A 26,161-nucleotide genomic window follows, 5' to 3' on the forward strand; every position below is an offset into this window, starting at 1 on the left:
AAAAGACTGCATGATCACCGTTTGGAACCGGCAGCATAGTGTAGCCTCAGTGATACTTGTTTGGACAAAAATTTATCGACTTCATCTCAGTTTGCTAGCGAAAGTGGCCAATGGCAGCAATGCCTCTGTCGCTTTTTGGCCTTCCCTTGCTTATGACGAACTCAGTGTCCGGTGAAAGTAGTCTTAGGTCATTAGAACATGGTAATCTATCAATGCAGGCTAATTTTAATCTCTCCTCAGTGTCCCTTCCAGCAGCCATCTATATATATATATATATATATATATATATATATATATATATATATATATATATGTCCGTTTTCAGTGTTCTGAGAGCCAGACAAGTGCTCGGAAAAGTTTGTGGGCTGCCCAAGAAGTGTGAAACAAATGAATATGCCTTTGACAGTGCCCATTCTTTTCTTTCACATTTGAAAGATAATCCGCGGAGATGAGCAGTTTATTTTGCTTTCTTTTTCACCCTAGGCAGGAGAACAGAAGAGGCGCAAGATGAACGAGTCTATGTTCAAGGTGGGACATAAGTTAAAATGAGCTTCTTCTTTCTTCCATTTAAACAGGTTTTAAATGACCCTTTTAATGCTCTTCGTGAACTTTTTTTTGTGCAGTCTATTTTAACTACACTTTTGTGGCATTAACTTGCAGCTCATGGTGTCATTAAAGTGAACCGTTCCATTAGCCGCCACTTTTGACATAGAGGGATGAAGACTGCATTCACATGTGTGTACCATGGGGAAGGAAATAGGAGAAAAGTGCGAAGCTGTGTAGTCTTCCAAGTACTTGGAGCATTGTCACGTGAAAAAAACTAGCGAGAAAAGACTCAAGACCAGAGGAAGACACACTCAGACTGTCGCCGGACAGTCCGGCGACAGTCTGTGTGCGTCTTCCTCTGGTCTTGCGTCTTTTCTCACAGTCCGGCGACAGTCTGTGTGCGTCTTCCTCTGGTCTTGCGTCTTTTCTCGCTGGTTTTTTTCACGTGAACATGTACCAACTCGCCCAACAATTCACGCTTCTGAACTACTATTCTTGGAGCATTGTACTTGTCTTGCATCTTACCAGCTCCCTCAGCTTACAACATGCCGAGACAAAACACCCAAAGCATGAGACAGGTAGAAGCTTTGGCAGGAGGTGGTATCTCCTATTTTTTGAAAGATGGATGGTCAACGATGGAGAGGTGAGGAGGCTTACGGAAGCGTGCTGCATGTGACAAGGAAAAAGGAACCATTGCTGAGAAGCCTTATATGCAAGATTTGCCTCTCTAGCTGGTGGCAGCTGCCGCGATGGCTCAGTGGTTATGGTGCTCAGCTGCTGACTTGAAAGATGCGGGTTCAGTCCCAACCACAGCGGTCTCATTTCAGTGGAGGCAAAATGCTAGAGTCCCGTGTGATGTGCAAAGTGCACTTAAAAGAACCCCAGGTGGTCAAAATTATCCAGAGCCTTCCGGTACGGCGTCCCTCATAGCTAGAGTTGCATTGGGATGGTAAACCCATAAACCAACTAGCTGTTGGCACGGTTGCCACACAAGTCCTTCTCCCAACACTTAGCTTCAATATGGCATGCCATTTATGGTCTCTAATTGCCCCTAATTGGGCACGAGGCCTAGTAGCATATTGCATTCATCTGACATAGGTACTAAGGCTGGTAGCTGCTGGAGTGTCGCAGGTTATTTTCATGACTGCAGATGTTCTGAGAGCTGCTTGCATGGTGTTCCTTGGTTGGGAGGCCGACCCTGTTGATGCCAATGCATTTAGTGCTACTACTGCATTTTGGCAATGCGCGAGGCGAGAAAGAGGCCATTGGACATCTCTAGCTTGTCCACTCTGTTTCATATTGATGGGAATACTGTGCCAATTGTGGCAACCTGCACCATTTCATTAAACGTGCTACATGCTGCTACAAGTTACTGATTTTTTGTGAAATTGCGCCAATGCTGTGCCAAAATGCCATTCCAGCAACCAAGAACTGTGGCGAATCTGAGGTGGCACAGGTAATTGCTGGAAATGCATAGGCGCGAGTCTGGTTGCTTCTCTGAATGTATGACAAGAAAGATGAACTACGCAGTTCAAATCCACCCAGTTTCACTTGTTCACCCTTTACCTCCTACGGTTAGTACACGGCATGCATGTGTTTTGCATATCTGCCTCGACAACGCTGAATTGAAATGCTTGAATTGTATTTCTTGGGCATGTAAAAAAACTAAGCAAAACACTGCAGTTTTCTGTGCTTTCCTTAGTTTCTATGGTTCTTGCTTTCTTTGGATTCACATGCAAAGTTTCCTCTGCGTTTAGCTAGCTTATTTTTGGCAGAGGTGCGGATGCTGGAGGCCATTTCACATGCTGGTTGTCTGCTGTCTTTGTCTCAACTAGTTCCATTTTGCTGGGCAGGTTGACAAGCCAGTAGGTGCCGACGACAAGGATATGACTACCATCAAGGAGGAGGACAATTCAGATGACGAAGTCATGGCCTGCGAACAGACTCAACAAGCACCGCTGCTTGAGCAGTTGCGTCTTGATGCGACTATGCGGCGGGCTGCCCTGAACAAAGAGCTGGACGACTTGAACCGCATGCTGCACGCCAAGGAAGAACTGGCAAGCAAGATGCGTATGAATGATCAGCAGCTCGAGGTCATAAAGGTTCAGTATGAGGTAAGAGCCCTTGGTCACTCTTTTCTTTTTATTTTCTTGTGCATTAAATGCTCAGAGGTCGCATTTGGTGGAAGGTGTGAACTCATTGAAACTGATAACTTTGCCATGAAACGTGCCTGCACATTACACGCGGAAGAATCTTTCAAGCAGCAGCGTTGGACTGAGTGCCCATGAAGTAGGAACTTGACCCAATGTGCATTACTTAGCTGCCATTTAGGAGTGCAGTTATATTGGACTTAACCATCATTGTACGGTGCCAAGACTGCAAAGCTTAAAGATGTAATGCCGATCTTCCATCCCCATTGTCCATAATACTCTGGCAGCCCTTCCAAGCAAACTCCCACCTCAGTCTCTATCCGGTGATTACTCCATGGTTTCTGTACATCTTAGCCTGTGATACAATACTAAGCGCATCCCTCTCATGGCCTGACAATATATTGACCATTGAGTACACTTCATTGTCTTTAATAAACATTGCAAGGCTGTCCTTGGAGGGTTGTGGCACAACAAATCTACTCTGCGAGCACCACGCCTTTACCTCTCTTGTGCCATGACAGCGCATACTTGCATGTAACCCAAACATGCCCCCTCCTCGCATGGAGGGTGCATCATTCACCTCCTCTTTATTAGAGACTGTAGACATGGGTTCAGTTCCGGCCGCGTGGCGGTCGTATTTTGATGGAGGTGAAATGCTTGAGGCCCGTGTACTGTTCGATGTCTGTGCACATTAAAGAACCACAGGTGGTCAAAATTCTTTGGAGGCCTCCACTGCGGCGACCGTCATAGCCTCAGTTGCTTTGGGACGTTAAACCCCATAAACCAAACCACTTTGTGAATTACCTTGGGCCCACCTTTTGGAAAGGTCGCCATTACGTAACTTTAAGCAACTATCCACTTCTCTGCGAATAACGGGAACCTCTGGTTAAGCACATTACAACTTACCCTAGGTCACTGGCTAAATGTTTTCTTTAGAAGTTGTCGCTCTTTGTTTGACTGCTTACAAGTCTTTCAATTTTATTTTTTTTCCAAATTTCCTTACCTCTTGCCATCGGTCCTTTGTAACTTTTCCTCACCAATAGGGTTACCAAGTACAAAAGCGGCAGACATGTATCCAGTGCACAGCATGGTCACTATCTTTCCTCTGTGCATAAAACACTTTTAGCTTTCACCAATGGCACTCGGCCTCAGTATTGTTGCTGGCTCAAGCAGCTACCTTTCCTGAAGTTTGTCTGCATCGAAACCTTTGTCCCTCTTGACTAAAGGTGCCATTCTATGCTAGGAAGTATTTTTATTGCTAAAGAATTATGTTTACCGTATTTACTTGAATGTAACGCAAGCTTTTTCCCGGACTTTTTCCCCTTAAAGCTTTCCCTCGCGTTATTATCGAATACCGCACTTCGATTGGTTTAAAGCAGTGCCACGGTGCAGCCATTTCAAAGCAATCAGCTTGGTTTCGGTTTCCGCAGTTTTGAGATCTTTTGCTGGCAACATGGGTACCACGGAAGCCAAATCCTCATCCATCCAAAGTCAAAGCGTTGTTCTCTGTCCTTTTTTTTGTGTTTGTTGCAAGTATATTCTAGGCACTAATAGACGTTTTTAGCATACCGGAGACGTATACGGGTTTACCGGACTCCCCTTGCCGCATGCGCAGTGGCATTGTTGGGGTGATGGGGAGCCACTGCGCGTGTGCAAGAGGGGTCCGGTAAACACGTATACGTCTCCGGTATGCTAAAAACGTCTAATAACTATAGTTGCGACCTCGCGCTCAACGCATCGTCGCGTAGTGTTCATGTGGCGTCGCTCACGGTGTATTGATTCAGTGCACACGATGGCAACGCATCGTGCTCAGTGCGACACTCGTTTTAAGAGAAAAGCGATCCTGTTAGCTGAAGAGGTCGGGAATTCTGTGGCAGCTTGAAGACTTGACCTCAACGAGTCAACCCTCCGTGGATGGCGGCTGCAGCGGGAGGGGCTTTTTAAATGTGAGCCCGACCGCAAAGGATTTCGCGAGCCTCGCCACGGCCATCACGTCCAGCTGGAGAAAAAAGTGGTGGACTTTGTTATCGAGCAGCGCTACCGTCTCATGCGGGTCTGTGTCAAGCTGATCCATTGGAAAGTTAGAGACATTGCTCGGGAGATCGGAAGTTCAGTGCATCTCGTGGGTGGGCCCAAACATTCATGAAGAGGAGTGGATTCTCTCTGCGGTGAACAACATCGATGCTGCTGAAATTACCGGGAGACTTCGATAGCGAAAAGGAGGACTCCGTTTCTGAGAACTCAGCCTCCGAAAGCGAGGAAGATGAGTAAACACGTTGGCCACGATGTATATTAAAGGTAGTTTGTTTTGCGTCCCTAAGCCTCGTTTTACATTTGTGGTGTTATTTTTTCCCGCTGGGCAGCATGTAAAGTCACCCCTCGCATTACATTCGCGGTCGCGTTACATTCGAGTAAATACGGTAATTGGTTTCTCAGATATTGAAAGCAGCTATTGTAACCAGTCAGTTGTGGCTAACTTTTTTTCTTAGTCTAAAAGGCTTTCAATGGCAAGTGGTGTTAGAGGCAGCGCGTGCATGTTGTCAACTGTCTTCTTTTAGTTAAATCAATGGCCGTGGTAGCAGCCAGTTATGCAATATAACCTTGCTGATATGTTCATAGTTTGATTTCCTGGTTCATATGCTCAGAATAGTGGGGAGTGGAAATTGCCCATAGTTACCGCCCCTCATTAGTCTTTCGGCCATATATGCAGCCATTTCAATGGGATCTGGTATGCGTATATCCCCACACGGTCAGTTGGATCTGTTCTATGAAACTTCTTAATGCAGGCTACCAACCGTGAGCTTGAGCGCGAGGTTGCTGCCCTGAAGAAGGAACGTGATGACCTGTCCGCCTTAATTGCGAGCCAGCAAGGCTCTTCCAAAAGGTAGGAAACTGAAGAGCCTGTCTTCATCTTGAGTGCATCTTGATAATTGCTCTCCTTTTTTTGTGACTGTTTCTGTGGGCATTGTATAGCACTCTTTTCTCAAATGTTCGGCCCACAGAGCAAAATAATGTAAAGACTTGATGTTTGGTGCTGCGTTAAAGGGACACCAGGAACTGAGACTGATTTTGTTTAAAATTTCATTGTTTGACTTTTCGTGGCTCTGGTATTTGTTCGGCAGTGAAAGCCTGATTTATTACTGAGAAATTTGGTTCTGAAATGGATTGTTTTTGTGTCGCTTCATTTGATCCTGTGACATTGATGATGACATTGAGAGAACTGTGTACTACTTCGGGATTGCAGGCTAGAAGTGGAGAGTGGCGGGACTTAGCCTCAGATCTACTGCCAAAAAAAAAAGTACTTGGTGTCACTGCAGTTTGCTTGTGAAAGTATTCTGTGTGGCCAGTACCCATACTTGTACCTGTACCAGTACCTATACTGAAGCAGCTAGCATAAACCTTTTTTTTTAGGTCATTTCAGTAGTGTATACAGTGGCACTGTGTGGTGTCTGTGGAGTGGATTGGCACAGAGCACAAGTCTAAGGCACAAAATCATTTAGCATCTTTTTTCCTGCACTCGTTCAGCACACCTGTCAGTAATGGCTTGGCTGAGCAACGGCGGAAAAAGATCATGGACCTGGAGGAACGCGTGAACCAGCTGCGCAAGCAGGTCACAGAGCAGTCTCGCGTGATCAGGCTCAAGCAGGATGCAGAGCGCAGTGCCAAGAAGCTCCAACAGGAGATCCTGGTGAGTTCGTGTACCATGGGTCATTGGTCTGTTTAGTGGAATGCTGAAGAATTCAGGTTTGCTCCCTTTAGTCTATGGGCTAGCACGCCTTTTAACTGCGACTGAAAGGCGTGCTACATATGAACTCAGCTAGGAGCAGTCAGGTCTGCCAAGAAGTGGTTGAGCATCCGCCTCGCATGCGGGAAGTGCGGAGTTCGATCCCCAGTGCCGTTGGGTACCCACCAGTTATACAATGGCTACAAGCTTTCCCCTGGCCGGGTGCTCGGCTTATGAGGGGTGAAAGGCTTGGGAAATGGGTCTTTGAGCCCACCTTGTGCCGTGGCGCTCCTTGGCCAGAGATGCCTTTGCGCCATAAAAATCCATAATCACCATCACGAGACGGCGGGGCATCACGTGGTCTGCGTGCTGATGACTGCAATAGAATTCGGGGCTCAATCGTCGTGGTAGCCTGCACACTATGCCTTTCATGATGGCCATGCACGGTTTTGTGTCACTATCCTAAATGCAGGTGATTCACCTACTTAACAAACTGACATTAAGTATAGTTTGTGTTCGGGCTAGTTGCAGGACCTGCAGATTGAAAGATTGCATAGAAGTAGACACCCAAAGGATCTCTTGGTGTCTGCAGCTGAAAGCTGTTTGAAGAGTTTGCGGCCTATAATTGCAATAGCTTCTGGTTGTATTATTTACACCTATAGGAATTTTTCACTGCACCCTCCAGATACTAATTCTCTTTGCAACAGTCAATTGGATATCTTTCAGTCATCACCTGTGTTTTAAGAGGTCTTCTACAGCCCTTCGCTTTGGTATCTGTCTTTATTTACATATTATGTAACTGATACTGCTGTCACATGTAATAAATTTAGTTCACAAAGGGTGCATTTCAGGGCCTCTAAGACTGTGGGGTTGTTGTCATTTCCTGCGCAGACCATGAAGCAGGCCCGGGTGCAGCTTATGAAGCGCCTCAAGGAGGAGGCGGAACGCCATCGCCGCCAGCAGTCGCAGCATGTCCAGGAGGTGCGGGCCCTCCGGAACCGGGAGCAGCAGCAGAAAGCGCAGATGGCCCGGCTGGAGCGGCAGAGTGCCCTGCGCATCAACGTGCTGCAGCGACGCATGGAGGAGGCCCTCGCAGCAAAGCACCGCCTTGAGGCTGCCAGCAGGCGCCGCCACGAAAAAAATGCCCATGCCAATGGGCTGGAGGGACCGCGCATCAAGGCAAGGCTGTGGCCTTTTTCTTTTGTCTCTTGCTATAGCCCCCGTCGCCTTGTGATCTTGTTGTCCACATGAAACAGCGTTTCTAGACACCAAGGTCATGCGACCAGTAATTTCTTGCACATGATTTAGTGCTTTTTAAGAGAAGTGTTCTAAAATGTGTAAAAGCAGTGAATGCTTGCAACTCAAGTTAGCAAGAAAAAAAAATGGTGAAAGTTAAACCTGGATATAACGAAATTGAACAATTCCGAGATTTTTGGTTACATCCAGGTTTTTGTTACATGCAGTTTTTGCAAGAAGACTTTTTTAAAAAGGACAATGCAGAACGGAAACCAGAATAAGAAATAAATCTAGAATCACCTTGAAAATGTGTACAGAAAACGCAGTTACCTGAAGTCATAAACGCAGAGCATTGTTTCGCGATCGCTCTGATTGCGTGACTGCGGCAGCTGCCGCCACCACCTCCACCACGAGTGGGGAAGGCGTGCACGGTTGCACCTTCTCGCTAGACTGGCCGCAGAGGCACATGCCTCTTTCTGCATATTCCCATCTCTGTCTAACCGCTGCTGTTGCCCCAGGAAATGGACTTTGCTCCTTGTGCCACCTGTACTCATCGTTGTCCCCATTGCAACGTGCGAGAGCTTTCTGCGCCGGAGTCACACGAGCAACCACACAGAATTGATGGGCACGCACTGCTCATGTGGTTCCTTTTTTTTGCTATGCCATATTATTTTTCGCTGCCTTTGAGCATAACTGTTGTAGTGCCACGTGGTATGATGTTCCAGAAGTGGCAGCAGCGAAGATGCGCCGACGGTGCTTGAGCACGGCCTGCTGTCATCTGCGGTTGCTTGTTGTGATTGTAAATGTTCCTCTCATGTCAGTTCCTGCTTTATTGTCACGAAACTTTTCTGCCAAATTTTTTAGCTCAGCACAAGGTAACAGATAACTAGTTGGCTTAGCGAGTTCGTTGTACCAAGATCAACCACCACAACACCTTTGTTACATAGAGGTCTCAAATACTTCGTAATATCGAGGAATTCACTATATAGAGGTTTAACTATCCATCTTTTTTTATATACATCAGTTGGTTTGGCCAAGCCCTTCTCCCCTCTTTTCAAGACCTTATATTTGTTGCCCGCATTTCACATAGCAACACCGTATGACTTATCTAGCTGACTAGATCACACGATTCATTACACCTCTGATTAATGACCATGATCCCACTAAACAATGTCCTATCAACTGCTGAGCAGCTGGCATATATATTGCATTACACGAGCGCCCCATCACCTTTTTTTTTTTTTTCCCCACAGAACTGGCTGCGGGAGGAGCTGCTTGTGGTGTCCGAGAGCAAGAAGCTGGAGCACCACGTTGCCTCTCTCATCGATGAACGCAAGAGCATCGCCATGGAGATCCACAGGCTCGAGAAACAGCTGAAGAACCCAGACAAGGTTGTCTGCTGTGTTACTGCTCTGCACTTTGCATGCACATCGACATTGCTGTCGTCTCTCAAGCAAATGCACCAGGTGCTTTTGGGTTTTGATTGGTTGTTGAGGGCAGTGCGCTGTGCCTGCCGAGACTATGCAAGCAGCAAAAGAAACGAATTATCAGAGCCAGCAGCATGAAATGTCTCTTGCACTGGATGAGGTTGTGCATGAACATTGTGAAGCAGCAAGTGCGCCTTATTTTTGGCAGCGGACCTGTTCAGTACGGTGGATTCCCCAAAACTCTTACTGTTTGCTCTTTTCATTCATGGTTTGCATAATACCTTAAAAGCTGCGGTTCAATTACTGCTGAACCTCGTTAGAGAGCGAAAACTGTGGTGTATCGGGTAAGTCACCCGATGAAAGCTGCGGCTTATTGCTGCAGTGGCGCGTGTCTGCCACAATGTTGTCAGCATGCAGCCCACACCTCTCTCTCCCCACTGCCACAAAGCACCAGGGAGCCAGTTATGCGCCTTCCTTTCCTCAAAATCATCAGTCTAGAGGGAGCCTAGAGCATTGTCAATGCTAGCACCAATGAACAGAAAGAAGGCTGAAGGTCTATAGCTTCAGTGCTGCATTTCTGCTACAACCTTGTGAATGCCAATGCATGCTGGGCACGTCTGTCACTACCTCCACTGTCCCAGGTGGCCAGTTATGTGCCTTTCCTTGCCTTCCGAAAAAATTGAAGATTTTCGTTTTCAAAATTGGTTTTGAAGAAAGGAAATGGTGTAATAACTGTCTCACATATGTTGGTGGACACAGGGAGGGGTTCTGAGGGAAGGGAAGGGGTTTTGAGGGAAGGAAATGGCTGAGTGTCTCACATATAGCGGTGGACACCTGAACCATGAATAAGGAGTTTGACCTCTGGCTCACTTGAAGGTCACTTGAAGGTCACTTGAAGGTAGCATAGCGAAACTTTCATTTCAAAATTCTGAGACTGTCTCCTTGCATAGACCTATGGGATCTGTATGGGGTTTAACTTCTCAAGCTGTACATAGTGTATATGGTGGAATCTTTACCATCTATACTTTTGCCAATCCATATATATATATAAAGCGCCATACAGTGTGAGGGTCAAGACAATGCTCGCAGGGTTCCCATAGAATGGCAGGCGTCAAAACGAAAGCAGTTACTCATTACTCCTAGTTTCAGTTTTAACCAACACCTTGTGACATTTGCCACTGCTTCAATATCTGTTTATGTTGTGCAACTTCAGCTTGCTTATGTCTATGCTGAAGCGTTCCTCGCATGCCAGTAACAGTGCAATGCATTACGTTTTAAACAATGTATAAACGTCTCTTCAGAGTCGCTGGCTGGGTTGTGCTCACTTCCCACAGAGATGGCTTCTAGTAGTAGGTTTCGACCACTGCCAGGTTTCAGACTCAGCTTGAATTATCTATGCAAGTAAATCGGTGGGTTGTTGTACGCGGGTAGGTTTAACCATTGTACTCACTGAAGAAGCTTGGTGCCATTTGCTGCCAAAAAATATGAACTGTTCCCCTGTCCAACCCCTACGAAAAAAGGAATGAGGAAAAGTTTGGCATTTCATTTGCTTGCAACAGGTGGCACCATATATCGTACTTCAGCTGCGAAATTTTTGCATTCACTCTTGCATTCAGTACTGGAAAGACCATTTTGTTTTACAATGTTTTACAAATTTTGTTTTACAAAATGGGCAGGTCATGCAGCCAGACACTGTAGTAGCCTGCAAAACTCTATAGTATAAACTGTTGCCGCAAGTCCCAGTGATTTGGAAAGGATTGACTAGCTGTATGTGTGTCTCTCTGATGCAATTGTTGTTGACAATCCAACGCTGCAGGAAGAAAACCGTGGCGAGCTGGAGTCGCGTCTTAAAGAACTCAGAGGTGTGAAGCAGGATCAAAATGACCGCATTGCCGAGCTCCAGCAGAAGATACTGGACGTCGAGCCTGGTAAGTGAGATGCATTTCTGTTGGCTTGCTCCACACAACTTTATTTGCACTGTGAAAATTTTCCTGCAAAGTCTATCTGTAGTATGGCAGACAACAAAAAGCAGTGGCCTCAGTGCCTGCCTACTTTCTATTGTTGGAGGAAGTGAATTCGGAACACCAAGGAATTGCAGTTCTAAGTCCATAGGTTGATGCTGATGATGCATGTCACTCACTTGTGTGTTTTGTTGTTTGTGCAAGGCACCGGTACAATATGGAATATGGCCTTGTGACCTAATTTCTGAATGGAACTGGCTCGCCACTGACGAGCACCCTCAGGCATTCGAAGGTGACAGCAACAGAGAGCCATGTAAGCTCTCCCATACTGCTGTCTCCACACTGCTGTAACATGCAGAATCAGCCACCACCTAAGACAGCTAAACAAGTGCAGTCTTTGCAGACCCCAATTGCAGAGCCATGGAGAACTTAACCCTCAATAATGAGGATGCAGAAAGGACTGAAAATACTGAATTTGATGTATGTGAAGTTTGAAAAGGAGGCTTCTTGCCTTTTTACTACCATATTTGCACGATTGTAAGTCTACCCTTTTTTTGAAATTTAAAATACCAAAGTGGGGGGGGGGGGGGGGGGGGGGGGGGGGGGGGGGGGGGGTCGACTTACAATCGAAACGAAACTTTGAACTGCCAATAAAAGCAAGAAAAACGATCTATCAGGGACGCTACTGCGAGGTTACAAGTTTTTGTTTGCTCTGCGGCTCCAAGCATAGCATTCAGGTATTCCGCGGGCTTTTTGGCAAGGATTTTTCATTTTTTACTTTTATTGCGCACACTGTTACCCGCCGCGATGATTCAGTGGTTAGGGCGCTCGGCTACTGATCAGGATACCCGGGTTAGAACCTGGCCGCGACAGCAGTGTTTCATGGAGGCGAAAGGGCGGCCGTGTGCTGTCCAATGTCAGAACAGCACGTTAAAGATCCCCAGGTGGTCGAAATTATTCCGGAGCCCTCCACTACGGGACCCCTTTTTTCCTTTATTTCACTCCCTCCTTTATTCCTTCCCTTCCCTTACCGCTGGGTTTCCGCAGAGATTTAAGAGGGATACTGCACCATTTCTTTTCCCCAAAAACCAATTTCATTTCATTTCACTCGCGGTAGTATCGATAGTTAAGGAAGGGCCGCTGTACCAATCGCGGGGTCTGCGCCAGCGCCCGGTAGTGTCGCTAGCTGATGGAAGAGCCGCTATTTCAGTTGGTTGCGTAATACGGCGGCTAGACGATTATACGCGTAACGGCGGCGCTTTTGGGGAATGCTGATGTTTGCTGGAAGAGCCGACGCCCCAACACCGATCACTTTTTGTTTGGTGGTGCTTGAAGTTGGTGCATTTGGCTCGATTGCTGGCCGCGTGCTTCGCCATGAGCTCTCCAGGTTCGAAAAGCATTCGGCACTCATTCACTACAGCGTTCAAGAGGGAGGCCATCATTTACGTCGAAGAAACCAACAACTGCGCGGCGGGGCGCAAGTTCGACGTTTCTGAACAGTTGGTGCGGGAGTGGCGGAAGCTGCAAGACAGAATTTTCGACTGCGACTCCAAGCGAAGAGGTTTCCACGGGCTGAAGTCGGGACGCTTTCTGGAGCTGGAGGTCAAGCTTACAGCGTATGTCGCTGAAATATGTGACCGGTCCTTTCCAGTGACATGCGAAATGATCACGCAACAAGCCCTGGTCTTTGCTGCGGAAGCTGGGATACTCCGAACAGACTTCAAAGCCAGCAGGGTTTGGGCTTTGAAATTTATGAAGAGGGATGGCTTCTCTCTTCATCGGCATACTAGTGTATGCCAGAAGCTGCCTGCTGCTTATGAGGAGAAAGTTCTCGCCTTCCACAGGCACTACCTCAAGCTCCGCGACTCGCGGCAATACCTGCTCGGCCAAATCGGCAATGCGGAGCAGACTCCCGTCTACTTCGACATGACGAGCAACACAACAGTGAGGGTGAGGGGAGGTCATGAGGTTAAGCTTCTCACGACAGAAATGAGAAACATCGGTTCACTGTTACGCTATCCTGCTTGGCAGATGGCACAAAGCTCCGACCGTACATCCTCTTCATAAGAATAACTATGCCGAAGGAAATGTTCCCGAAAGGTGTGATTGTGCGAGTGAATGAAAAAGGCTTTATGACTGACGACTTAGTTATTGATTGGTACCGTCGGGTGTGGCTTTTGAGGCCAGGGCCATCCCTCAAAGATCGCAATCCGAACCTCCTTGTGCTGGACTCATTTCGCGGCCACCTTACCATGAAAGTGAAGGCGGAGCTACGAAAAGAACATACAGGTATTCTGGTGATTCCCGGCAGTCTGATGGGGCAGCTGCAGCCGCTAGACGTTGGCATTAACAAGCCATTCAAGGACTTGCTCCGGCGTGAGTATAACGGGTGGCTGGCGGCGGAAGGGCGGGAACTTGCGCCAATGGGGCGCGTGAAGAGAGCCTCCCTGGCGGCTGTGTGCGGGTGAGTGATTTCCGCTTGGGCGACCGTACCACGTGATGTCGTGGTGCGGTCATTTAGGAAGCGCGGGCTTTCCATGGAGGACGATGTGCTGTGGGACCGCGGCGGCGGCGACGACGACAGCAGTACCACTGAAGATGACTCAAGTGAGGATGAATAGCCCATCTATGCAATAAATTTTCGTTTTTGAGCGCATCCACCGGTGTGTTTTTTTTTTCTTTTTTTTTCGCACATGCGATTTGGGGGTGTCGACTTACATTCGAGTCGACTTACAATCATGTAAATACGGTGTACATTTGTTACACAGGAAGCTGTAACTGTGGTTAAGGCTAATTTTCGCTATCGCTAATTGTGGTTATGTGTGGTTGCAGGCAAACTGAACCCTGGTTAACTTGTCAATTATGGGCACTGCAATCTATGGTACCTCAGTTAACTCTTTCCTTGCTGCACCCATTCAAATCGTTCAATTTCAGTAATGGCACAAAATTCCTCATTCTAAGCATTCGGGGCTGCTTCTGGACAAGTAATTCCATTCAGTATGTTGGAGAAGGACTGTACTTAAGTTCTCGGAGTCTGTTTTTTTTTTTTTTGTCAGCTGCATGTATTAGTATTTTAAACCTTGCATGAAACCTGTCAACGCAGAGCAGTTGCGCAGGCATGGCACCCAAGGTGGCATCCTCTTCTCATGCTCGCCCTGCTCAGCAGTGCCGATGTTCCCGCGATTTTGCAGCATCGACACCTGACTTTGTAGGTGCAAGTGACAGTTTTGAGTGGAACGATGTCTATTTGTTTAATGTTAGTTTTGACAGAGATGATTGCTCTCCCGGCCTAGACTGCCGACAGGTGCACATCTGTAATTTTCATTTCCACTGTTGCCAAGGGGATTCAGAGCTTCTCTGAAGGTACCAGGCATGTTTTCAACGATTGTGCGCCCCCAGCACTCCGTAGCAGACACGGCTATCTGCAGGTTTGCCCAGGGTGCACTTTGGCACTACACTGTGGAGTAGCCGAAGGCGCTGTGCGTGAGCTGTAAATTTTCTTGCTGACTGGAAAGTATGAAGAGATCTAACTTTGATGACTCGTTTTCGGTATAGTAGTCTCAAAACTTGTAGTCTAGAATTTTTATTCTACTGTTTATCAATTTGATATGTTCAATTTTTGTGACCTCTTGCGAGAGTCTCTCAAATTTTTCCAGTCAAAAATGTTTTCTTTCATAAGCAGCATATATTGTGTTGTTTTCTTTGTATCACTTAAAAGAATTCTGTTGGCTACACTATTAAATATGCTGCATTAAACGGCTTTTAAATTAATGGTGAAAAATTTTTATGCACATATTAAAATTGCCTGTTTTCCCGCTGTAAAGAAAGATTTAATACCTTTTTTACATGGGCAGCCTTGCCCATGGCTGAATCCGGCAAACTGTGGTTATGCTTAACCGCAGCTACCCTGCCCATGTAACAGAGGTATTAATGCACTTCGTATTGACAGGTCCAAAGCATCGGTTTGAATAACCAAGCCTAAATTACAAGTTTGAATTAACGTCAGTGAATAAAAACACTGCAGGATGCTTCTTCACCCCACATAGTTATCATGATCATCCATGAAGCAAGAGGCGATAGCATCGGCATTGGCATTTGAAACAGTGACGGGAAGCGAAAAAAACTGGCCTGGAAAGCTTGGTTTTTGATGAATTGGCAGTTCACATGGATCTGTGATAAAAAACAAAAGAAAAAAACCTGAAACTCTGGTTTGCTCAATTACATGTGGCTCACTAGAGGGTAAATTATGCATGACTGCAGTTCGGCAAGTGGATGCATCTAGTATTTGCTGCACAGCAGTGCATTGCGTACAAACTTTAAATGCAGGCTATTGCTGTTGGGCAAACGTGAACTTGCGTTTGTGTGATGATTGAATTCCCTGCCACTTTGCAGAGAAACGTGTCAAGTCCCTTGTCATAAATGTGAACGATCTCATCGAGTGCAAGGCTATTGTGACACAGCTTTTCCAGATGGTGAGCTTGTTTCTTCTAGCTTGTTTTCATATGGATTGCCCTTCTTTGAATTCTTCTTTTAAGGGCCTTTTGTTTTTAATTATGCTTTATTCAGACTTAAATCTGTCTTGCAAGCATTTGTTCTCGAAAGCTTTACTTGTGTAACTTACTGGCTACTGAATGACTTGCACTTGCTCTGGCATATTGTGTTCCTGTGCTGTGGCAGTGTTTCTGTGGAGACTTGTTAACTTTGTTACCTGCGCTCTGGATGCCTGTTTTGGGTCTTGCAATTGATTTCTTTGCTGCCAAACTGTTAACGTGAAATATCCGGCTTCACTTGCGGCGTCAGTTATAGATTGTCAAATCCATGTTGTAATGCAGTTTTGACCCAGTTACCTAATATGAGCGCTTGTAGAATAGTTTAATTACTGGGTGCAAAATTTTACAGGTGTAATGGTCAAGCATTGTTAAATGTGCAAAAAAATGTTGGGACCATGACTGTGCTCTTACCTGAGCATTTTTTTTTTAACCGCAAGTGCACAAGTGTGACCTATTTAGCATGAGCCCTAGTTGTTTTTCTTGGCCTTATGAGTATGTTTGTGCATATTTGGGGCTCTAGTTTTCTTTTGTTTTTCATGCTTTTGCTGGTTTAGTCACAACCTTCACGGCGAGATTGCATGTTTCTTTTTCTTCTGCATAATGCATTTCTCACTAGTGGCTGCTATGTTGGTGCCACACAGATATGCTAGTACAAATACGTAATCCAAACCATTAGAAGAGTGATGCATGGCCATTAGCTATAGTTGGTCAGAAACGCCATCTGTCTCGAATGGACGGAACAAGTACCAATGGGAAATCAGTAGTAGCAGCAGCAGGGGTTGGTTTTTCAATCAAGTGGGAACTGGAACAGATGGAACTGACTCCTCTGTTGGCTTCCATTTGCAAACTGATTTTCAAATCATCTGTTAATGCACTGGCTGAAGAGTGAAAATAGGTGCCACCCTACCGTGCACACCCTCTAATCAGGCTAATCAGGCTGGCAATGATTACGGTAAGCCTCTATGTAGCAGGCCACAATTTTATGGCAACATTGACCCTTCTCGGGGTCATGTCATTGTAACTTGTATGACTACTATCTCTGTGAAATTGAAACCTAAACATTGTTTCTGTGAAACATTCAGGTCGAGGTGCTCAGAAGTAAAATACTGTATTTACGCGCATAATTTGCGCACTTTTTATTAAGAATTTAGGGCTCCAAGAAGGGGGTGCACAAATTACGTGGGGATTTCGCGAGCGAGACTTAAAAAACTCCACAAAGGTTATAACGCGCAATATAGGTATAAGTGTATGTTGCTGTGTATACGTCAGCACCCGGACCCGCACCCCACGCTGGCCGCCCCCGGAAAAAAAGTTCACTCTAAATGAAAAGCCGTGCACCCCCCCCCCTCCTTGCGGGGATGGCATGAAGGTGCATGCACGAAGCTGAATAAGACACTAAAACAGCGTCATCGCTTGCGGCCCAGCCAATTTTTCGGTAGTTCCGGATTCTGTAAGTTCGCTTTTGCAGCTTCGTCCGGGAAAGCAACCGCGAATCAATAAATCAATTATCACACCACACAATTCTTTAATAGTACCGCGCGAGCGTCGACCAAACTGCTTGTCGGCGCCTTATCACGGCGCGGAGCTGAAAAGCCAGCGAGAATAGCCACGCACGCACAAGTTTTCCGACACAACGATTGTCGTCTATGGACAAACTTGTGCACACGCGGTTATTCTCGCTGGCTTTGCCGCTCCGCGCCGTGATAAGGCGCTGACAAGCACTTTGAAACTTGCCGTATAGTTGTGATTTCCCATCGCAAGACACAACCGAACACAAGCCGTCAGAGCCACAAAGAAAAGCGTAGCCGGCAGTCGAGTCACATGCATCAGCCAAACAAACAGCGGTGTTGGCTCTTCTATCAGCTGCCGATCCTCCCCGGAAGCGCTGCTGGCTGTTCCGAGTGGCGATGCCGCTGGTGCCGCCGCGATTGTAACAGCGGCCCCTGACACCACCATGAACGCCCAGTGCACAAAAGATTCAAAAAGCCTTCCGAACAAACACGCGGAATAGCCGAATGCTACTGGGTAGAACCATAGGGTAGAGCCCGCGTGCATGATGGTGGTCTAGCTCAGCGCGGTGCGTAAAATATGTGAGTAAAAAATTTTGTAAACCCGGGTGATAAGTTAAGGGTGCGCAAATTATGCAAGGGCGCAAATTATGCACGTAAATACGGTATTACTTTCCAAAGACTGCAATGCTGATTGAATCGGCAAATCTTTCTTCCGCACTGTTTTTGTGTGAGCATAAGAAACTCACTGTATCAGCCATACCCTGTGGAGAATTGACAGTACCATGGTGGCACTGCAGGGGTTAGCACAGGCTCCTTTGCATGCTTTAACCCTCCCTCCTCTGATCTGTACAGTCGGGAGTAAAAAAAGATTAGCACTAGTGACGCGGCACAGGAACGGCAGGTAGCAATGCTAGGCGCTACAGTTACGAACATGCCGATAATAAAAGTGGAAGTTGTGTTCGCAAAGCACTGTTCTGCGCGGTGCGATTTTCACTGCCCCGGTGACGTCATTGTGCTAATCTTTTTTACTCGCAACTACATACCACACACATACTGGTGTAGAATGTGCGACTTGGAAGGCTGCAAGATAGTTTGTGACAAAATTTTTTTCGCATAGTAACAATTCATAAGTAAAACACACAAATAAAGGCCTGGTTACAAGTGGCTGCGTAGATAAATGCATGTCCCTATGTATGTTCTCCTGGCTCCTTGTGAGCACATTGCCATTATTCTCCCTACAGCTTGTGGAGAAGGACATGGACACCTATGTGGCGGTCAACAAGCTGGGTGAGCAAGAGCTTGCCCTGGCCGAAAGCCAGGTTCGCATCGAAGAGCTCGAGGCCAAGGTTCAGCGACTCGAGAAAGGCATCGAGCTGCAGCTCCTTGAACTCAAGAAGGAACATCAGGAGGAGGTTGGGCATGCTGTGCTCTTTGTTATACAGCTAGGGTAATTCTTAGCGGCAAACCTGCTTATTTAAACCATATGTTGCAGATCTGCTCCGTAACTGGTAAAAAGGTGTCTTGAGAGATAAATATGCCATCGGTCGAGCACTGCAGGCAAGGGTGAACATATCGCAGGCGGATGAGTTGTAGCGAGTTTGGTAGCTTGGTAGCTAGCTTAAACGGCAATCACCTTGCTGCCATTCACAATTTTTTGTGGCACTGCGCAAATGTCATTAAACATACCCTTATGCTTTCGCGCCAATAAATACAATCAATCATCATTAAACATGCCTTATGGTGTGGGTGTTAACTAGAAGCCAGTGACGCCGTTAAGGCAAAAGTCAATTTGCAGAAGCAGACTTCACGAATCGTGCGATTGGTTCATTGTGTAATTATATTCTGCAAAAGCAGGTTACTCAGCAGCACTATTGCATTGTGCTTAATATACCACAGGTGCTGCTTCATCAACATTTGCGAGCGGGAAAATATATTTCTTGCCTTTTATCTAGCCTGATGTCAAGGTGTAGTGGTATTTTTTTGTTCGAAGAGTAATTTGCTTTGTAATGTTCACATTTACTATAACAGTGCCCCACATAGCATAAAAGGAGACCACTTCTAACACCTTCTGCATATGTCCTCTGCAGAAGCTGTTCTTGCTCAAGCATTCGGCCAACTCAACGCTCAAGTCAAACCCAGACATTGATGCTTCGCTGGTGGAGAGGCTAGAGAACCAGGTACTTTTTTTTTTTTCTAAGTCTTGCTAATCCCTTACCCTGCCAGAAAAACAGCACCTGCCAGCTTTTTCCTTTTTTTTTTCTTTTGTGTACACGAGGCCTGGACCAAAGCTAATTTGTGTACATTTTCTCCTTCATGCAACTGCTCCAGGTTCACGAGATATCCAAGCTCCAGTACGTCCACGACGAGCTCAAGAAGAAGACTGAGGAAGTGGAGGCGCTGGAGATGGTACTGGTTGTGTTTCTTTCTCACATGCTGTTCTTCCCTCTCCTGTCTAGTAGCTGACATCGGCACGCAAAACTGTACACACTTGACATGAGGGCACACATCTCCACACTCGTGACCGCGCAGTCAGTTTGACTCCTCAGCTCGTTTAGCAGCAACCTTAACCCTTGCCAGCATGGAAAGGCCAGCCAGCTAGCAGTTTTATCAATAAGCCTGTTACGTCTTAAACATTCTGGAAGTGCACGTCTCCTGGATTGCATTTTCTTCTTTTGCCGAGGGCTCATGTTTACTTTCTACTCTGCGATACTGTAATGGTTAGCAGCATGCCCACAGTGTCGTTGGGAGAGGCAAAAGTTGCGGCCCTTTAAGTCAAGGACAGTGGGAACTCTTTATTTCGAACTCTCTAAATTCCAACTTCTACGTTACCTAAACTGGTGTTCAGGTCCCGTCAACATCGGGGGCATTAAAAACGCTATGCTTAGTTCGAACTTCGTATAGTTTTGGCAATTTTGGGTTTTAACTATTGTTGACTCTAGGTCTATACTTGCTGACGATTAGTGCAGTTGGGGCTAATGTTCAGTATGCATTGAAGTGAATATGAAACCAACTTATTGTGCAATTCTTTGTACAAAATGCCCCATCCTGAATACTTAGTGTATGTCACTGGCCGGCACAATTTTCAGCCTTTTCTTTGACACACATCAAATGTGATTCTTTCTGTCACTGTCAGGAGGCACTTTATTGTAGTCATTTGCAAGATTGTTGGCAGCCAAGTTTGAAAGCGACACCAGTGTGAAAGAAATGTGAATGTTCATGCCTGTGCTAATAACCATCATTTTATCGTCTGCTAGAGTTCACCTAGAATGCACATTCACTTAGGCTGCACATATGCGTCACAGTAAATAGATGCAGCTGAAGAACAAACACCTTTGATTGTTTTGTGCATTTGCAGGAGCTTGCGAGATTTAAAACTGGCCGCAAAGTATTCTTCCAAGACCTGTCTGCCCAGAAGCCAAAGAGGAAGCTGCTCAGGGTGAGAAACTTTGCATTCTTCATGGAATGGCACCATGCATTTCAATCGATGTGCATGGTTTGAGGGATGAATTTGTCAAAAATGGAGTAGAAAAAATTTTGAAGCCAAATCCTGAAATTTGTGTTCTAGGAGCCATACCTACAAGTTGCATGTTTCGGCCTCAGACCTGGAAGCACATTTGCAGGGAAGCACTCCACTATGCATTTTAGCAGAAATAAGGCAGTAATGTCTGGCTTAACTGTTCCTTTGCATGACACAGGGGGACCCTTAGTTGCCCAGTGCCAATATTACTTGCTCTGAGCTAAGCCACAGACATGGCTAGTTGGTTGTGCATCTTGAATGTGCAGTAAAACCTCGTTGATACGTTTAAAGAAAGAAATGCGGGAAAACATATTATTTGGGAAAACGCACGATCCAGACCACCCAACTTTGAAAAATGTAACTGTTGAATGAAATACAAAGACATTTATTGACAATTTCACTTACAAAAATGTCAATTAGCGTTTCTTGGCATAAGATCTGAACAGATCCTTTTCTAGCACTCTCAGAATTCAGTACATGCTTGCGGAATGAGGAAAGCAAAAAAAAGCTGTTCCTTGTCATTTTTGGATGCTTCGCCGCTTTGCACCCAAGTACTGCAGGGAAACCACCTCTGCAGCTTCCACACTCGGCCCGCTTGTATGTAAGCACATCACTGTAGTTCAGATTATTCGCCCTCTTTCCCTTAAGCACCGCAATGAAACCTCGGTTTTTCTCCTCTTCATGTCACGTCCTCATAAAAACGGCTCTCTGGAATGCTAGCATGCCATTTTGTTGTTGTTTTTGTTGCTGATAATGGTGGTGGTGGTGGTAGTAGCAGGAATGCTTCGCGTCCTTGCACTTCGGCACTGCAGAGAAGCCAGCATGGCTGTGACTGCCACTGCATTACAGCTCTTCACAATCGGCTCACTTACATGTTTGCACATGTGCGGTTTGTCAATAAACGTATTATACGATCAGTTTGTTGAAATTTGAAACGTAGCAGCCGTGAAATCGTGCTAACCGGTGAAAATATAGTGCAACTTTATGGGACAATTTTAATATCGGCGATTTTAAGCGTACGAACCAGGAAATCTTATGAACCGCGAACATATCGGCGAAGTTTTACTGTATTGGGTGCGTTGTGCTTGGGCATTAATACTAACAGGTGCACGCCCTTACACGCAAAGCTAGCACATTTTACCACTGTCAGCATGCATATATGTGGCTTAACCTGCTCTGACCTTGCGCCATCCATGTGTAGTGCAGTTGAGCTCAGCTATTTTGAATTATTGTCTGTATTGAACACAGATTATCCTCTTAAAAGTCCTGTGTAAAAGTATAGGAAAGTCGCGCTGTATATCGATGTTTGTGCCACGCAAGTGGTACTTCCTGCGGCGCTCTTCGATCTTTCTGCACGCGGAGACAGGCCAGCTGCGCGGCTTTGGGCACCTCTGGCAGCGCTAGTGGTGTGAAACCACACGATGAGGTGAACATGATGTGGTCTTCTTGAGGGTGTCCTCCAGTTTCTTGTACTCATTTTCCATGCCACCTCTCTCATGTGGTGAAGACAGCCAGCTTTACTAACTAAAGCCCAGTGATGGCCCTTGCGTGGTGTGCTTCACAGCTGAAGGTGTTGCAGAAAAAAAAACCTTAATTTTAATGGGCGATAATTCTGTTAACAGTCTACTGGAAATATGATTAGACATGTTATGATAGGCAGTGTCTAGTTCCAAAACACCGCCCACAGCAGCTTCATAATGAAGCAGGTAAGACCTAGCGAATGGTGTGCTGCCAGCACACTGGCAGGAGGCATGTCTCTACATTTGGCACTCCACTGGCATGGGTACAAGTATTCTCACTTCTAGGTTGCAGATGAGCTTATCTATAGCCATTTTTTGTTCAATTCTCGATATAGTATCGAACTCGTTCGTGATCTATTTAGAGTCAGATATATCAGAGTCCAACTGTTGCATAGGCTCACCTGGTACCTTTCAAAAAGTATGAGGGTTGCGGAGCCCAGAGTGAAACAGCTTTGGAAGACTGTGGGGCAGGAAAAGGAAGGGAAAGGAACAGCTGCAGGAGAGATGGAGGTGTATGTGGAACAATGCAGACAAACAGAAAGGGGGGTAAAGATCACTGCATGCCAAACTGCAGTATCGGTAGCATTCCTTACCTTTAATATTGCTGTATGTTTGCACGTTGGTGTGTGCAGGCTGAGCTGAGTATTGGAACGAAGATTATAGTTGTAATCCCACATACTACGTGGGTCCACACAGGACGGAGAGACAGAGACACCGCTAGACTCAGTTAAAATAAAACAAATATATTCAAAAATTACACATCAACTAATACATGATGCAGAGGCTGGGGTGCCCAAGCTTGCACATCGCTGCGTTGGCGTCAAGGTGAGAACGAACGGAGGGGCGGACCTTCTCCGTTCGCTCAGGCTTCCCTTCTCCACGAGGGCTTGTTCACTTCCGTCCGGAGGACAGACTATCAGCGATGTCGTCTCGGGTTTTGCTCATCACCAACTGACTGGTTTTTTCTCGTTTGTCTTTCCATCAGTTCGGGTGATCCTTTTCCAGGAAGGAGTGTCTCCTTCGCCCTCCTCTCAGCGTTATCGATTGCAGCATTCCCAGGTCCCCCCCGCATTTCTTCCGAGGACGTGCAGTGCAGTCAGTGACTGACTCACACACTTCAAGCACTTCCTGGTTCACACAAAAAGATGTTGCCGGAGATAGTGGCCTTCAGAGAACATGCAATGCACTGTTACATAGTGAATCAAATGATGTAATTAAAAGGACTCTTAATCTGGCACCAGAGTGAGCAGTGAATCTTCGAAATGAACAGCTACAGTAAGTGAGAACGGCTGAGCAGCAGAAACTTTGTCTGGTGTCTGTGGTGCCAAGGGGATGTGGAACGCGACACACAGCGGAGACTGCTTCCATTGTTAGATGCAGCACTCCTTCATTTAAGTACTGCTGTTCATTTGTATACGAAGCGACTGTGACTCTGATGCCTTGGTATTCCACCAGAAATGCCAGGGGGTAGCGCATTTTCTCATTTTTCATCACCAGTGTTTGTGCGCTTTTTCAGACGAAGACGGGCAATGTACCACCAATTTCCTTCGATGACCTGGAGACGAGCATCGACAGCGAGATCGATGATGCCAGTCGGAATGATCCCGACTGGTGCCTCTCTGATGAGCTGAGGAAGTACATGGTAAGTTTTATGCGTGCTATTTTCATATGAGCTCGCATGCATCGTTTCTTTATTCAATTATATGTTGTGGACATACATACATGTGACCACTGCAACGTGGTCTCAGGCTGTGTCAGTGTCTCAAAGAGAACAGTGCTCTTAAACAGGCTCTTAACCAACGTTTTGTCAAGCCTGTTTCAAATTTTTGGTTCTGAATGGCCTTTTCCAAAATGCACTGTTTATGAGTGCTGATATCAGTCACAATATTAGCAGTGCCACCACGGTGGTGTGATGGTTATGGCACTCGGCTGCTGACCTGAAAGACGTGGGTTCTATCCCGGCCACGGCGGTCGCATTTCGATGGAGGTGCAATGTTAGAGGCCCGTGTACTGTGTGATTTCAGTGCACACTAAGGAACTCAAAGTGGTCGAAATTTCCGGAGACCTTCACTGCGGCGTCCCTCATAGCCTGAGTCAGTTTGTGACGTGAACCCCCATAAATCAAGCCAATAAACCGGTCACAATATTATAGTGTTTTCCTGCTGCCTTTCTTTGCTCTTTTGATTTGTCAATTAATCATATTCATTTTCAGGCCTAGCGGTTAGAGCATCCGCCTTGTATTCTGGAGGTGTGGGTTTTAATCCTCAGTGCCGCTGGGTACCGACTGGTGAAACAGTGGGTTCAAACTTTCCCCTGGTCTGGTGCTCGGCTTTTCTGGTGTAATATGTTTGGGAAACGGATCTTTTATCCCACCTTGTGCAGACTGATACCTTTTACCATAAAAATTCATCATAAATATCCATTTCCAGCAGAGCTGAAGTTGCTGTACCTTAATTTTTGCTTGATGATGTGAACACGGTTGACACGAATTTCAGGATGATCCGATTTTGGATATTCAGTTTGCTGAATATCAGATGTTACGAGCACTCTTCCGCGCCACTACGGATGTTCTGAACACTCTGCCGCACTACGACTGCATTCTAGAGCACTAAGCACTGCCCGTACATTGCAGACACCGCAAGTAACCGCGTGGCTGTGAATAAATCCCATAAGCAGTGAACAGATCTGCGTGTGTGCATTTCTCATGCTTTTGCATAAGACTGTTGTTCGTTTTGGATGGCTCAACTTTTTTCGCAACCCCGTGAGGTTCATATCATCATGGCTCTGCTGTTACTCCTTTCCTTCATTCATTAATACTTCTTTTCTGTTCTGTTTAGTTACTTTTCCTCACATTCATTTTCAAGTCAGCAATGCTAGAAGTTCTGCCACCTTCAATTTTCACTTCTGCCTGCCTTGCTGGCTTCCTGCGCCTTTCTTCTCAACACTGGTAGTGTGCTTGCTATAGTAGTGTGCATTAAAGATGTGCAGAGGCTACAAATGACGGGGAGAAAGCATGTCTTGTTTTGGTACGAGGAAGGTGTAAGTCAGTGCTATACCGTGGTCTCCTGTTTGTTTGTTTGTTTTTCTTTTAGAAAAGGTGGTAGTCAGTGTGAGGTCTTTTTTTTTTGTCTTTTTCTGTGAGTTTACCAAGTGTGACTTTGGTTTGATGCAGGTGTTCCTCATTTAAGAATTGTTTTGGCTGGCTACAGAAGCTCATCTAAGTTAGCAGTCTAGAAAGGATGGGCGATGTTTAATGTCGGTCTGCGATTCCCACAGGGCACCCGCAAAAGGAAGTCCCAGGAGGATGAGGAGCCCAGCAAAACCATGAAGGTAGGTCTTCCACTTGGCTGGGCCTTAAGGGGCACTGAGGAGAAAATGAAGTTAGCCTGTATCGATAATTGGTGTTCTGATGACACTCTGCTCTCTTCACTGCAAATGGAGCATTTGTAACATAGAAAATATTTTAAAAATTAACTACAGGTCTCGTTTGTGAGAACAGTTCGAGCTAACTGGAGTGTGTCGGAGGTTAGTTTTATTGTGCAGATCTCAGACACTAGGCAACACTGCCATCTTCATCCAGACGGTGATCCTTTTCAGTCTTTTATCACGAGTAAGAGTTGAGTCGGGTCAGGTTGATTCAGGTGGGCGAATGAGATTGGGAACTGCTGGGGGAAAGGTGGCTGCAGCTAGCACAGGACAGGGTCAGTTTGAGGGACCTGGGAGAGGCTTTTGTCCTGCAGTTGTAGTTAGGCTGCTGCTCTAGCTGCCGGTGATAATCAAAAATTGAGTGGCGGAAAAATTTTTAAATCCAATTTTCTCATGAGTAAATGAATCTTTTGCTGCTGCAAAAACGTCAACACAGCTAGAAGGATCTACAGAACCATTTTTTTTTTTTAAAGAGGAAACAAAAGTTGGATGGAGCTGTCCTCAGTGTCCCGGTAAAGCACAGCTGCTGGTACTCTGGTTTGTGCATAAAATGAAGCCTGCTGCACTGTGCAATCGCGCCGTTCAAGGAATCG

The 26,161-nt window shown here is 46.1% G+C and overlaps 1 protein-coding gene across 1 annotated transcript in view; it reads left to right on the forward strand.

Moving 5' to 3' along the window:
• The window catches only part of LOC144121119 (chromosome-associated kinesin KIF4A-like), a 51,958-nt gene that overhangs the window by 19,317 nt on the left and 6,480 nt on the right, over nucleotides 1-26,161 (forward strand). The window contains exons 11-24 of the mRNA XM_077654077.1: nucleotides 484-528; nucleotides 2,400-2,660; nucleotides 5,483-5,580; nucleotides 6,222-6,384; nucleotides 7,312-7,599; nucleotides 8,910-9,047; nucleotides 10,900-11,011; nucleotides 15,437-15,516; nucleotides 18,347-18,517; nucleotides 19,193-19,282; nucleotides 19,434-19,511; nucleotides 20,461-20,541; nucleotides 23,659-23,784; nucleotides 25,419-25,472. Coding sequence (XP_077510203.1) covers nucleotides 484-528; nucleotides 2,400-2,660; nucleotides 5,483-5,580; nucleotides 6,222-6,384; nucleotides 7,312-7,599; nucleotides 8,910-9,047; nucleotides 10,900-11,011; nucleotides 15,437-15,516; nucleotides 18,347-18,517; nucleotides 19,193-19,282; nucleotides 19,434-19,511; nucleotides 20,461-20,541; nucleotides 23,659-23,784; nucleotides 25,419-25,472 — 1,785 coding nt within the window. The remainder of the gene's footprint in view (nucleotides 1-483; nucleotides 529-2,399; nucleotides 2,661-5,482; nucleotides 5,581-6,221; nucleotides 6,385-7,311; nucleotides 7,600-8,909; nucleotides 9,048-10,899; nucleotides 11,012-15,436; nucleotides 15,517-18,346; nucleotides 18,518-19,192; nucleotides 19,283-19,433; nucleotides 19,512-20,460; nucleotides 20,542-23,658; nucleotides 23,785-25,418; nucleotides 25,473-26,161) is intronic.

Source organism: Amblyomma americanum, chromosome 2, assembly GCF_052857255.1.
Source record: "Amblyomma americanum isolate KBUSLIRL-KWMA chromosome 2, ASM5285725v1, whole genome shotgun sequence".
Classification (NCBI taxonomy): Eukaryota; Metazoa; Arthropoda; class Arachnida; order Ixodida; family Ixodidae; genus Amblyomma; species Amblyomma americanum.